This window comes from Apus apus, chromosome Z (genome assembly GCF_020740795.1).
Source record: "Apus apus isolate bApuApu2 chromosome Z, bApuApu2.pri.cur, whole genome shotgun sequence".
Classification (NCBI taxonomy): Eukaryota; Metazoa; Chordata; class Aves; order Apodiformes; family Apodidae; genus Apus; species Apus apus.
In genome coordinates, this window is record NC_067312.1 from 21324295 (window position 1) to 21339021 (window position 14727).

Sequence of the window (14727 nt, forward strand, 5' to 3'; positions counted from 1 at the left end):
GACCTGGGTTCATGCCGCTAGAGTGCACTACTTCCCTCTTTCTTTTTGAGAGAATGGTTAAATTTGCGGTAGGTGCTGCAGCCTCCCTGGTGGGGGGAAAATTGCTGCCAGCTTGCTGAGGTACTGAGAGTTTCATATTGGTCTAAATCAGGTGCAGCTCTGCTTCTGCAGGTATTGTTTACCAAATAAACATTTTCTTACTATCAAACTTATATGAATGTTGTGATGGACTGGCAAGGGTGGAGGGCTTTTAAACCAGCTTTTTACTCGCCTTTTCATTTTATAGGAGATGAAGAGTGGATACAGAAGAAAGGGTTAATAATATTCTTAATTAAATCAAGTTCTTTAAAATATATAATTTCTCATAAATAGATTATGGCTTTATTAATGAAAGATTCTTGATAATGAGGTACAGAGTTTTATTTACTATTAAGTTCTCTTTTTTCCCTGCACAGGTTTCCACTTGAGTGGCACAGTGACAGAGCCTGCAATGCAATCGGAGCCAGAAACTATTTGCAATGTAGCTATCAGCTTTGATCGTTGCAAGATTACCTCAGTGACCTGTAGCTGTGGAAACAAGGACATATTTTACTGTGCCCATGTTGTGGCACTCTCTTTATACCGGATCCGCAAGCCAGATCAGGTCAAACTGCATCTTCCCATTTCAGAGACACTCTTTCAAATGAACAGAGACCAACTACAAAAATTTGTACAGTATTTGATCACAGTGCACCACACGGAAGTTTTGCCAACTGCTCAAAAATTAGCAGATGAAATTCTTTCTCAAAATTCAGAAATCAATCAAGTCCATGGTGAGTTTGATAATTGTTCTTCCTTTTGCTTCATACCCTCTTTAGTTTTGAACCTTTTTATGTCATTCAAGAGCGTGACTTGCTGAGGTCCCTTCGAACCTGTGGTGTTTACTAAAGAGAGTTCTGTTACTGAACCTTCGCTTTAAGATGTTTAGAAAGCAATACTTTGGAAAAGTGAGAATTCTGTGAGCTTGATGTCTTCGGTGCTGTTTATATGTGGCCTGATCTGCTTCACACTTTATTTTCTAGCTATGGAAAACTGAGGAGTGGTGTTCTTTGTACAGCCTTGTTGCTTACAGGAACTATCTTACTAACCTATGAGTGGCATCTTTTAGTTATTTTGTTCTTTTTGAACTAATCGGACATTTTGATTGTGTAATTTTGTTTTAATGGCAAAGCATAAAAGCAAATAAATGTGACTTTTTAAATTTATCAAATACACTTAGTATCCTTTGGAATTTGTTTCCTATATGAAGTCAAGAGAAGTATAAGACCTGTATTTCAATGCCTTTTTCCTGGTGCCACTGCAGCAGCCTTACAGCATCAGCAAAGGTCTTGATCTTTCCTGCTCTTTCTGCTGCCCATGGTTTTAATGGCTCTGTGTCTTGTACTGAACACGTTTGTTAAAGGGTACTGAGTGTGACTTGATGCTTCTGAGGTGGCTTTTCTATGGAACCTGCTGAACTGAAAGTGGGTAATTGTCGGTTTGAGGTGATTCACCTGTTTTATTAGAGTCCTGTGTTCCTGTAAGTTCACCTAATAGAGTTGTCCTCTAAGATGTAAGCATAAGGGCAACTTAGAGTGGGAGAGTAAGTTATATAAAAATAGCAGTTTTGTTCGTTTATTGATGGGAACAGTTCTTGTGTGTTAGATATATTTAAGAGGGATGACCATTATTACGAAGAATTTGCAATACAAATGCAGCCAAGCTGATTAATATCAGAGAAAGACAGACAGGTGTGCTTGGTACAGTGTGGGCATAACGAATAAGAGTTTTTCTAACAACAGGACTTACCTGCAGGCTAGGCCCTCTCCTTATGGTCTGGTGCCCTTGGCAGGCCCAGACATGAGGTACCGCAAGAAGGTGAATTTCAGGAGTGGTGGTTTTTTTTGTTGTTTTTCTTTTTTGCTTTGTGGCATATAAGAAATGTGTCCAGAGGCAAGGTGGTTGTTACAGAACATAACGAGAAGGTGATTGGCAGAGCTTGCCTGGTGATGGTCCAAAGAAAGTGTTACTAAAGTGGATGCAGGACATGAAGCAATAAAGGAAGATGCTCAGAACTTGTAAGCAGAAGGCTTCTGTTGCATGTGAGTTGGTAATAGCCTGAACATAAGAAATTGAAGGGGAAGGAACTATTACGGAGTATGAGAGTGGTACAGAAAATTCAGTCAAGCATGATTAGTAAAGAGGAAGGCAGGGATGGGAAAGGAAGGACACATGATGGCTACATAGGGTTGTATCAACTGTATTACAACTAGTGTGAGAGAAACAACAAGCTGTTGTGGAGAGTGATTAAACTTCTTCACTAAGTTTGTAATTATACTGATAATGAGCATATTGGCCTTTGTCAGCTATTTTCTTATTGTCAAAATATGTTATTACTCATGGGTATTTAAAAGAATTTTTAGAGAGATTTTTGTTTGTCACAGCCCAAATAGCAAAAAGAATAGGGGGGAAAAAAAACCTAAGTTGATTATAAATTAAAAAATTTTGTTGTGAATTTGAGTAAGGTAGTTTGGAAATGTCCACAAGATTGGAATGCTTCTTAGACGTGTTGTCATTTTCCTGGTAAATGACATTGCAGTATGTCTTTATTGGCTGTTTGTATTAATAAAACACAAAAACTGAATTGGAAAATTCAGGCAGCAAAGAAATTGCTTTTACCAAAGAAGGCTGGGTTACAAAAGGGGATAGTCTGCTTTTTCTCTCAGACTCCCATAAAATCACAACCTGATATTTGTTAAAATATGTTTACATTACAAAATTCCAGGATTCTTCTAAGAAAAAAATGTCTCAAGTAAGTGTTCCTCTGGGATTCATATTGTACTTATGTAATTTTGATGTTTAATCAAATTCCTTAAAAATAATAAAGTTAACTAAAATAAATCTGTGAGAAATCACCCAAACAAATCTCCCTGTTGTTCTAATAGCATAGACTGGTGAACATAAGATCACCATTTGCTCTGTCACGTCTCCTGTGCTGCAGATGTTTGGTCTGTAATGCAGTACTGTGTGTAGACCTGTCTTGCTTTGAACTATTTAACCTCACTAAACTAGTGTGTTTGAAGAGGAATTGTATGGAACACTGCTTAAAGGCACTGGTAAGTAAGAGGAAAAACTTACGAAAACTTGCTTGTAAAGGGTGAGAGGAGATCTGGCATAGGAACACCAGAAACACCTTTGATCAAAGGGAAATCCTGAATCTGGAGTTGGATGAAAAAGTTATTTTCAATGTTACCTAGAGGTATTTTAATTTCAGGTTGTTTTGTATTAACCTTAAGGTTTTTGGAGTTTTTGGTTGTTTTTTTCTCACATGGTGGATATACTAGTTCTAGTTTTCATGTATTTCCAGTAATAGGCAAAAGAAATAAGGTCTTGAATACTGTTTGTTCCTCCATAAGAATGATCTGGGTCTTTAAAGATCTGTGACCACAGTGGTCGTGTTGACTTGCATATGAATGGTACAACTTGACAGTACTTTCTTCACAAAAGGTTGAATTTGATCATGGTTCATTTGCTTAAAAAATCTGTCTTCTGCAGCATTCAATGACTGGCTTTGCCTGACCTCCTTGTGAAGGAGGTCACTGGGGGAACTAGTTAAATGACTTACACTGATGTCACAGGCTTTGAAATGACAATTCTCTTTGAGTTTCTCAGTGGATATGAATGATACAATATATTCTACTGCTTCATGACCAAGCCTCACTGCAGGAAAAGGCAAGGGGATGCTGTTAGAAGCATAGGAATGTGTTGTCTGGTCACTAATTTCCTCAGGAGAGCAGAGCGATTTATTGAGAATCCTCTTCTGTATTTGCCATGTGAATTTCACCATGGTGGTGATTACATTACAAAAGGGGTTTTGCATGTTTTTGGAGCAAAAAAAGCACATCTTAGAAGATTTGTTGTGTTCTGATTTTTCCCATGTGACACTGCTACAGCTGTACATGTTCCTGATTATTTCAAAGCTGGAGATCTGTGGAGTCTAATCTTTTGTACTGAAGACAACTGTATATATTCATACTGATAACCTGATATCCATGCTGTGTAACTGTTGGCTTCACATTGAGTTTCAATCTGGGAATGCTGACTCAGTAAGCTGGACATAGATTTGGGTACTGCTTAGCTGAGGCTCTTTTCCTTTCTGTTAATTTTTGTACCACTGTAGCAGAGGAATCTGGCAGGTGTATAAGGCTAGGAAAAGAACAGTCAGGATGACTGTGGGAAACTGTTCTTTTCGTCCCCACATAAGTCTAAACAAAATGCCTTTTAAGTCAGGGAAGGCCTTTTCCTGATTATTCCCAGCTAACAGACTAAAACAGACTTGCTTCTCAAGGACAGCTGAGACCAAAACAACAGAAGTGGTATGGGACAGAAGGGATGGGTGACAAGTCATACTTTGCCCCTGGTAGTCACCACCCTAACTTGGGGCTCAGGGATGCTAATTGGCTCTTGACAGTGACACTGACTGGCCTCACAGTATTGGCTCGTGAAAATGGCTGTCAGCCAGGTTTGTAATTTTGGATCTGTCTCTTCTTAGGTATGAAACTTTGACTTTAAAAATTGGTTTAAAGGTCAAAGTCCATTCCTGAGAATTTGAGTGGAAATAGGAATGTAAATGCAAGATGAGGATGGGGGAGGTTGGGGAGAGTGGGAGTGGGAGCAGGGGAGAGGCCTTTTGGCATATTGATATCCTATTAGTATTGATGCTATGTGCATAGTGAAAAAGGGTCTGCCTTTCATACGTGTAAGTGCAGTGTAGGAAACAAATTTTGTCCTTACCTTATAAGCTGTACTGCTTTTTTCCTGAGTGAGTAGTGCTCTTAGAGAAGCTATATGGATTTCTCCAGACTTTCTCCCATTCTCTGACTCAAAATATGAGTCACTCATCAGTACAAAACCAAATGTACATGAAGTAAAATTTGAGAGGACCTAGGAGAAAGCAGTTTAAGTACATATGTCCTCTCAGAAGCAGAGGTACCTGGGTAGTTGTTTCTCTGTTTATCTGGGCAGATTTAGGTATATCCTGTGCAAAAATTAACTTACGTATTAGGAGTGCTAGTGGGGGCATTGAAGAAGAAAACATCAAAAAATTGCTTTAAAAGAAAATTTCAGACTGTCTAGTGCTGTTTCTGTCTTTTGTAAACTCCAAAGGGCAATCCAGAGGTACAAGTGAGAATGCACTAATCTGACCTTTATGTATTTAACTGAAATGATGGGAATGTTGGTGGAAAATATTATAGAGCAGAATAGGGCCGAACAACAGAATACAATGTATTGCTGATCTGCTAGAAAAAGAAACAGTGTTGAAGAAGATACATTATTTTAAAAAAGGGAGGCTTTCACGTGGCCCTGCTTAAGCTGGCAAGACGAATTGAGTCAGGACAATTGCAGAAGAAGAATGTAGGAAATGATGGTCACATTTCCTCTCAAGTAGGATGGAAGTGAAATTCTTTATTGCTTAGTATGAAAATTGTTTAGTGAACCAGATTAGAGAAGGAAGTAACAAGAAGACTAGCCAAAACTAGGAAAATTCTAGAAATCCAAGTAGAAGTAAATTGAATTACAATGTAAAATAAAATTAAAAGATTGATAGCTAAAAAATAACATAGAAAAATAATATGAAATTAATAGTTTTCAAAGTAATATTTTTCAGACTTCTTTGGGGTTTATTAACTTTGCTCAGCAACTCAGTGTAGTCCTGCTTTTATAACTTCTGTTGTTAGCATGGGCTGCTCCACAGCAGCTGTTTTTCTTTTATGCCGAGTTCTGCTGAACCAGTGTTATGTTCCACCCAGGAGTTCTGAAATTAAGTATAAGGTCTAGTGACTTATGTCTAAACTGAATAATATTGAGCATCAAAGGCATAATAGTATTTCTGAATCATTACTTTTATGTTATTTTGTTTTGTGTAATTATTGGTTAGAATAAATCTGAGTACACTAAGCTTATAAAATCAATTATTATTTTACCAATCAGCATACAGCAGTATTGGTTTCTAGCTGGGACCGTGCAATCAGTAAGTCATGCTTTTTATTTGTAATAATTTTCCATATTTTCTACTTAATTCTGCCATCAGATGACACAGTTAATTTTTATATTTCATTTTATAAATCTTATTAATTTTGGTTAAAAAACTTTCAGTATGGCTATGAGTGACTAATTTGTCAAGCTTTCAGGTGAAGGCATCTCTTGTGATACTTCAGAACTAAGGATCAGGGAAGCAGTTTGCCTTGAGGACTTCTTTTGTTTTAACTAAATTCCACTGTTGATTTGCACCTAAGTAGTTTGCAATATTGGCAGTTCTTAGCCTGTGCTTCTGCTGACTTTTTGAGGCTAACTTCTCCATGTGCAACACCAGCTCTTGAGTGTAGTTGCTCATTTTGAAAGTAGTTGCCCTTAATATTGCTATGTAAATTTTCTTTTTAATGCTTTTGCTTCTTAGAACTTGGGAGTTATTATATTTAACATGTAACCTGTTGTGGCTATATGTATAAAAGACTGTTTCCTTGTTTTCAGATTTTATTTGGGGTGCTCAGTGTTATGAACCGTTGCGCCCGTTAGTCCTGTTTTGGTTGCTGAGATGGCAATTCAGTAATTTCAGTAAAAGAACATGAGTAAATAAGTTTGTATCTATATACTGAGTATACTTTATTGTATTTGACTCTAAGCACAGGACATAAAACCTATTTCAAAGGCAAGTCACAACGGAGGTTGGAAGGAGGTAGATTAATATGTAGTGTGTATAAACTGACAGTTTAATTACAGTTTTGTAGTATTTTATATAATTACACAGTGCTTTTCACTTTCATAGTTTAAATGTGAACTCATTTATTGTCGTGACACCCTTCTAAAGCATGTAGTTTATCCCCAGTTTACAAGTGGGGAATGTGCTTTGAACCTTCAGGTCTGCCTATTATTGAGCCTGAGGTACAGAAATCCTGCCTGTTGCCCAGGAGTGATCTGTGAGTGGGAGAGGAAGCAGGCTAGATCAGTCAGTGTTCACGAGGTATATCTGGGATCATCTTGTGCTGCTGGCCCAGAGTAGTGGGTGCCCTTGATCCTGTAATGGAGCCCGGTTGTTAAAGAATCTGCAGGAGCTATGTTGAAATGTAACCTTCTAGCACAAACTGACCAATAAGCTTTTGATAAAATGTAAACAGTCATAGAAGGAGTTTTGTTTTCTTCCCTAAATAGGGAAGCTTAGCTGAGGAATCTTGGGCTATTTTTAATTCAATTTGAAAGAACCATACCAAGATTATTTAAAGATAAATCTCCACTGAAATGGGAATATAAGCGTATTTTGAATATCGGTGCTTTTATATAGTTTCTTTGCACAGGTCTTTTTGCTGTGTTTTAGACCAATGAAATACTTAAACTGTTTGCAAGGTGATACTGCAAGCCTGGATCTGTGCAACAGCTACAGTGCTCGTTCTCCTATGTCCTGATTTCTTTTTTTATCTCGTTCTCTGTAACTGAAGACTTACCCATATGTGTTTTGTATAGCTGACTGAAAACTAACATATTACAGATGGAAGCATTCACAGAAAAAGTTTTCAATTCTGTGTGTTTTGTACTGTCTTGGGCTTGATCCCTGTCTTCTGGCATACTGTTATGGTTCCTGTAGAAGGCAGGAGAGTTCATTCAAATCCTCAAAGACACAATTTCTTATTAATCTAAATATGTGTGTGTGTGTATACATATATATATACACACGATGCAGTGTAACTCCCTGTGGCTGCTTAAAAGATTCACCTACATGACAGACCTGCAGTTGTGAAATGAATGCTTGAATCAGTAGAATCGAAGTTTAATTCCTGTGCATCTGAAGAGTTGTAGCTATTTTTGCTTTTCAAGTTCTCAGGACTACTTTGAAAGAGCAAGTTTTTACAAATCTGACCATGTAATCTTCCTTCCCTTCCAGTATCCATCATTTTGGCTACAGAGGTAATACGGACTTGGATTTAAAAGGGATAGATTGTGTAACTTGTTTCTAACATCTCAAAACTTAATGGAGTTAGAGATTGCACAGCTGTGACAAGGCCGAAATAAAAATGTCAAGTTCACTTGAGTCTTGGGCATGCTTAAAATACTGTACATCTGATATGGTACCAATTGGATGAAGAACAGGTCCAAGAACAGGTTAAACTCTTCCCATCCTGGGGTGGATATTGATGCACTAACTGGAGTTTTTTCCTGACAGTCTGAATATGTGCTTTGCAGCCTTTTCGGTTTGGATCCCTTTTAAAACTATCCAGCGGCAGTGCAGACTTCTTCAGAAATATAGATTGCTAGATGATGTGGAAACTTTCTTAGTTAATTGTGTCACCCTTTAGAAGAGGCCATTGGTGGAAAAACACTGATCTCAACTGCAAGATTTTACTTAGAACAGCCTGTGGCCAAAGCGCTGCCTAATGTAAATGTAGTCACTTCAGTTCATACATTGCTCTGAATTGTTCTGTGCTGATGATGTTGCTTATTTAAAAAATGCTCATTTGGAAGCACCAATCTTACACGGCTGTAGCTCTTATTTATGATGAAAATGCCTTCAGCCCTTTAAGGCTTTGGATTTGTTTGGGGATTTTTTTTTTTTTTTTACTCTTTGTTTAGCTTTGCAGAGCCATCACAGCTCAGAGGCACCGAGGTGATGATTTTCCTCGTGTTCATCAATAGCAGCGCTCACTAGCAGTCACTTAAACCTGAGCAAGATTGCTGAAGGTACAGGAATTGCACAGGTGTTTTGGGGAGAGTGGTTTTATCATCACAGTTATAGAAATGCTAATAAAAGTCTAATTTTCCTTGTAAAAGCATTATAGTATAGCTGCTGTGATGAGAAAAAAACCTCACCTTGATTTCAATGTTTAGTTATAAAATGTAATTTATTTAAGTACCTTTTCATAGGCTGTAGTTTCTAAGTGCTTAGGACTACTGAGGAGAAATTTTAAGTATTTTAAAGAATATTTAGATTTAAGCCACGACATTCAAAACAGGACAAAACACAAATCCAAAAACCTCTGCAGAAGTCCTCTCACCTGTATCTCTGAGCCTCTCTTCTTTATATAGAACATAATGATTTTTTTTTTCTTGCTGTTTGCAGGTGCTCCTGACCCAACAGCAGGTGCTAGCATAGATGATGAAAACTGCTGGCATTTGGATGAAGAGCAGGTCCAAGAACAGGTTAAACTCTTCCTCTCCCAGGGTGGATACCATGGATCAGGGAAGCAGCTCAATTTGCTTTTCGCAAAGGTATGTTGAGTACTCAAAACTTTCCCTTTTTTCTCTCCCCATTCCCAAGTCCTTGTTTGCATCTTATTCAAAGTCCTGTTGTTCAAAATTGAGTTGTGCAGCAATGGACTGCAATGTGGTGTCTTGAGGTCAGTTTAAGAATGTGAAGCAACATTTCAGCTGTCTGTGGTTTTGCTGTTCTCTTCCCACCCCCCAAAGTACTGGAGAAACATGTAGAAATAAGTCTTGCCGCAGTTTGCATAATACACCTCTGGATTGCTTGTGGAACAGTTGTCTTTGAAGAAATCAAATGGGATTCTGAAACAAAAAATAGTTGCAATTGGGAAGGCAGACTATTTTTTCCACTTAAAAATTTAACATCACCCATGAATTACATTTATTTTTTAACGAAATTGGATTATTTAATGCTGCAGCGTGTTGTCTGTCTGTGAATCCTTTGTTTTTTCAAGTTTGTATTAATAGACTCATTTTCTAGGTGCGAGAGATGCTAAAGATGAGAGATTCAAATGGAGCTCGCATGTTGACGCTGATAACAGAACAGTTCATGGCTGACCCTCGTCTGTCACTTTGGAGACAACAAGGAACTGCAATGACTGACAAGTATAGGCAGCTCTGGGATGAACTGGGTAAATGCATAGTCTTGAAAATTAGTTGTTCATACGTACAATGAAGAAACAATTACACATTTAGGATGGAGAGAAACTTTTATTGTGGTACTGGGTAAAACAGGTTTGACTTTTCTGCAGTTTCACTTGTTCAGTTAAGGTTGGCTGAAATTGAATTTCTGACCCACAATATGAGACAATTGCAGTTGGAGGTGAGGAAGCATGATATTAAACAAGTACTGTTGCAACATATTGTAAGTACCTGGGGATCTAAAAAGAATCAAAAAGTGGAGAAGTAGCAACACAACTGAAGGTAAGTATATAAGCCACTAGTGCTGAATTGTAAAGGTTAAGGAAGAAATTGATTTACAATTAAAGAGAAGGCAAAAAGAGAAGGTGCATTAAAAGTATGAGAAGATAAAAATAAAGGAAGGTAGAAGTCCATTAGTGAGCAGTGAAGGAGGTCAAATAATGGGGCTAAACCAATTAACGTTGCTTTACAGGAAAGGTCAGGTACATGACTTCATTGTAAATGGAGAGAGTAAGACAGGCTGAAATGGGGAAAGAGTATTTAAACTGGTGCAGTCTGGGGACACTTCCTCTAACAAGGTTCCAGAAACTTGCCAATACAGTTTTGAACTACTGCTTCAGAAGTTCTCAGTATCTATAGGAGTCTCTGGTAGAGAGGGGAAATTCAAAACAACTTGAACATAAATGTCACCAATATTTTAAAGTTGGGTAGGTGAGTGGAAAGAATATTAAGTAACCACAGACATTTCTTTCCTGAGTATAAGGTACTGAAACAGTTGTTGTTTAAGTGTATATAAGTTAAAAGTGGTAAAAGGCAACCTGAATTATTTTAAATATAGTGGCAAATCTATTTTGTTGCTCTAAAGGGTAATTCACCAAGTGTATGAGTGAGGGTATTAGTGTGTATACCTTAGCTGTAGTAGGGTTTTGGAAACTGTCTTGCAGACTTTCTAAAAGCAAGCTGAAGACACACAACCTGAATAGAATTGTCTTGTGGTTCACAAAACTTGGAGTAGTTACCTGTGGTCTCAATCAATCTGGAAAGACACTTTACATCTAGGCTTAAAGGAGTCTGTCTTGAGGTACATTCTGGTCAATGGTGGTATGGCGGAGTTACGTGGCATGTGACAGAAATAAATGTTAAATAACAAACAAAAAACCTTACAGATTATGCCCTATGGGACATTATAGTCTTTGGCTCTCTGCACTGTTTATATAGTGCTTTTGATGTAATGTAAAGGTCCAAAAAGAATAACATGCTTAATTTAGAAAGGATCAAAACCAAAACTTGAGTTTTCCACTGTGAACATGATTGATTCCATGTTGACTGGTGTGGCTAAGACTGGATATAAACTGCTAGCATAGGTTATATTAATTCTAAATGAAGTGTGACACTAATAAAGCACTTCTTGTCTAGTTGAGATTATAGACTTCTATGGGGAAAAGCCTTAATATCAGAACAGTTAAAGCTCTGTCAGAAAGTGTTGGTACTTGTCTTCAAGTGTAACAACTCTTTTAATAAGTTATTTTTATGGTGTCTTGGCTTGTTGGGAAATAAGTTTTTACCAAGCAGGCTTAACTAGACATGTATGTAGCACAATTGCATCCCACCATATTGGAAACTAGAGGGTCTCATGCTTCATTTCTTATGTGGACTGAGCTGCTAGGTAGTTCTGTGCTCAGTGTGTTCTCAATATGTTACCTGTAGTAAGCTCATGCCGCCAATGACCACAGAAGGTTTTGTTAACTTTTCTTAGTGGCTTCTCTTGGTGTTTCATCAGTTTCATATTAACTGCAGTTTCTTGACAGCACCTATTGAATAAGTGATATTTTAAGTGAATTGGGTTGATTGGTTTACGTCTGTTTAATCAGAATTAAAGGTGTCATGCCCAAAAAGTGGCAGTGCAACCTCCATCCTCAATGCTACCTCAGCTACCTGCTGTATTTGCAATCTGAGGCAGATCCTCTTGATTCAGTCCTGAACTGCTCTGCTGTCTCCAGTAGTATCAAAATATGTTTATTCTGTACTGTGGTTTAAATTGTGAGTACATTTTCATAATTTTAGGTGTGCAGTAGGCTAAGGTTAGATCTTAACTTAGTTTTTTGTCCTCCTTATTTTGATAACTGCCAGTTTCTCCCCTGCACTAGAAGGTTTTCTTCCACTGGTACTTAGCAACTTCCCTCAAGATAGCTATGAATTGGGTTAATCTCACCAGTTTCGCTGCTCCCTTGTGTGAAAGTTAGAAGCTTCTGCCATGTTTTTGCTAGGGTTTTGCATTGAGTTGCACTCCATAAATACATCCCTTTTTCCAGCTGAAATGTGCATCTCTAAAAAAAGAAAAAAAAGTGAATGTGTAAAAGTTGAAGGAGATTTTAAGGAAGACTAAAACTACAGTAGCAAACTGTAGAATGGAGAGCAAGAAGGCCCTGACAACATATGAGCCATGCACTAGTGGCACAGATATCTCAAACATTGGGTTTAAGGGGGTGATGTTATAATCATATTCTAAACTAATGTTGACTTCCTGCCTTGTCATCTTCTAGCATGTCAGAGAACAAATATGTCAATAAAGGGAGTGAGACAGACCTCTGTGTACTTAAGTAACTTTTTGTACTATCTGTTCAGAGTGGTCTGGGAGTGGCATATCTGTATCTCTTTTAAAAAAAAATGTTTTATTTATAATCTCATTTACTTCACAAGTAGGTAGCAATTTAACATTGCAACTATGGAGAATTTTAGGACCTAACAAGTATTTAAAGATTGACTGTGCTTAATAAAGTCTTGCTTGCCCTGGTATGCTGTCTGCCAACTTCTATGCATATGGCCACTGTCATTTTGATGTTGACATAGGTTTTTAAGCACACTTAAATAACTTCAGCTTTGCTCCATGCAGTACTGGGTCACTTGAGCCTTTCATTGGATCATAAGTGATGCTTCCTGCCTGGACATTGGGCAAAGGTATTGGGAGGACACATTGGGTTCTGATCAGAGTTTCTGCTGAAGTTTACTGTAAATTTTTTACTTCAGTGGAAGTAAGATAGGGCTTGAGTGTTCGAAGATGCTGATTTGGGGCGGGGGAAATAAACAACAACAAAAAAAAACACCACCAAAACTCACACCTGAAATCCACAAATATTTCACGTGCAAGTATGAGCCTGGTGATTTTCTAATTCAAAGTCAAAGCAATTTGCAATCCAAAAGCCTCAAGTTAAAAAAAAGCCAGTTGTTTTTTAAAGCCTTTAGATCAGGAGAAAGAATATAATAATTATGCTCAGCAGATTACCCTGTTGTATGTCAAAGAAAGTGTAGAGCTAAATGCTGTTTTCAGAACTCCAGAAGTGCAGCATTAGAAAGATCAAGATTACAGATCAAAGGTGTAAGGGCTGCTCATATGCTTCTCATACTAGAAAAATTTAGATGCAAATTCAGTGATGCACAGGTGAGTGCTTCCAGCTTACCACAGTAATATGTGAATGTGCTTTCCAGAGTTTAAAGCAGAGCTGGAATTGTTCATATTGTTGTTTAAATGGTGTCTCAGTAAGTAAATTTTACCTGTTGATCTTTTGGTGTTTAACTTGTGGTGACCATGGCTGAAGACTTCAGTTCTTCAGAATGATTAATTAACTGAAGCATCATGGTTTGTCTTTTTAATTAAGTGGCACTGGTAAAATTGAGAGACATGTAAATGCACAGTAAATACCTGCTAATACCTGTTGAGCTGAGATTTCTGATCTGAAGAAGAGTTCAGTTAACATTTTTTGTAGTCTGGAGGGAGAAAATGGACCACACAGTCTCACTACAGCATTAATTGGTTAATATTAATCTGTGAAAAATTAAGTAAAAGTTACTTGTTCTCTACAAAAGTGAAAAGATTTCCTTTAAAACAGGGGAAAATTTGACTTTGTGCCCCAGCCCAGGGATCATGATGGCTTCGAGTCTCTGCTTTGGAATTGAATGTTGAGCACTGCCAGATGCCAAACATAGGGAAGGAGGCTGAGTTTTGTCAGCAAATGGGATCTGCAAGTTAATTGGTGTTTTTTGCAGGCTTCTGGCTGTGAAATGAATTTGGAAGCCCTTTAGCCACATGGATAATACAAGACCTGAATACAAATGTCACGTCACCATCAGGGCCCACTGTGAAACAATAGTGTTCCCACTTGAGCACTGCACCATTACAGATCATTTAAATATGGGGATTACATTTAAACTAAAAGCTCTGTTTGCCTTTTACTGCAATTAAAATGTCCTCCTAGCAAAAGCTAAGTGACAAATTAAATGAGAAAAGTGCCCACATTTTTAAAGCTGTACTGCAAAACAACCTTTTATTGCTTCTCATGTGCCACGAATGAATCATTATCCTTGTCAACCCTAAACCAAGCCATAGTTGGAGCAGATACTGTTATCAAAGTGGTGCTGCTCTAGTGATAGTTTAATAAAGCTGAAACTGTTATATTAAATTCCAGATACTTAAACTGATGAAAGCAGTCAAGTTGAAGAATTTAAGACAAGTATCTACTGCTTGGCTGGAGTGATGGAGCCCAACAGCTTGTCAACACATACGTTACAAGATCAGATGTTTTTTTTTTGAGTGCGTGAACTACCATTTTCTGTATCTTTATATCCTCTTGCTTGCCTTCATGGTGAAGAAACTTCACATAATTTGCATGTTTCATAACAAACATTTCCAGTAGCTTTCTTCCATTTTGATATGTAAGGACTGTTTGAGGAGGAGGAGAGCTGGTTTTATTTAAATCAAGGATTGGTTTCTTGCAGAACAAAAATATGACAGCTGTGTCATGGGAGAGTGTGTCCAGA

The 14727-nt window shown here is 37.7% G+C and overlaps 1 protein-coding gene across 2 annotated transcripts in view; it reads left to right on the forward strand.

Moving 5' to 3' along the window:
- Positions 1 to 14727, forward strand: part of ZSWIM6 (zinc finger SWIM-type containing 6) — a 115054-nt gene that overhangs the window by 62612 nt on the left and 37715 nt on the right. For both annotated transcript variants that reach the window (XM_051642926.1, XM_051642927.1), the window contains exons 2-4: positions 456 to 812; positions 9128 to 9276; positions 9752 to 9902. In XM_051642926.1, coding sequence (XP_051498886.1) covers positions 456 to 812; positions 9128 to 9276; positions 9752 to 9902 — 657 coding nt within the window. The remainder of the gene's footprint in view (positions 1 to 455; positions 813 to 9127; positions 9277 to 9751; positions 9903 to 14727) is intronic.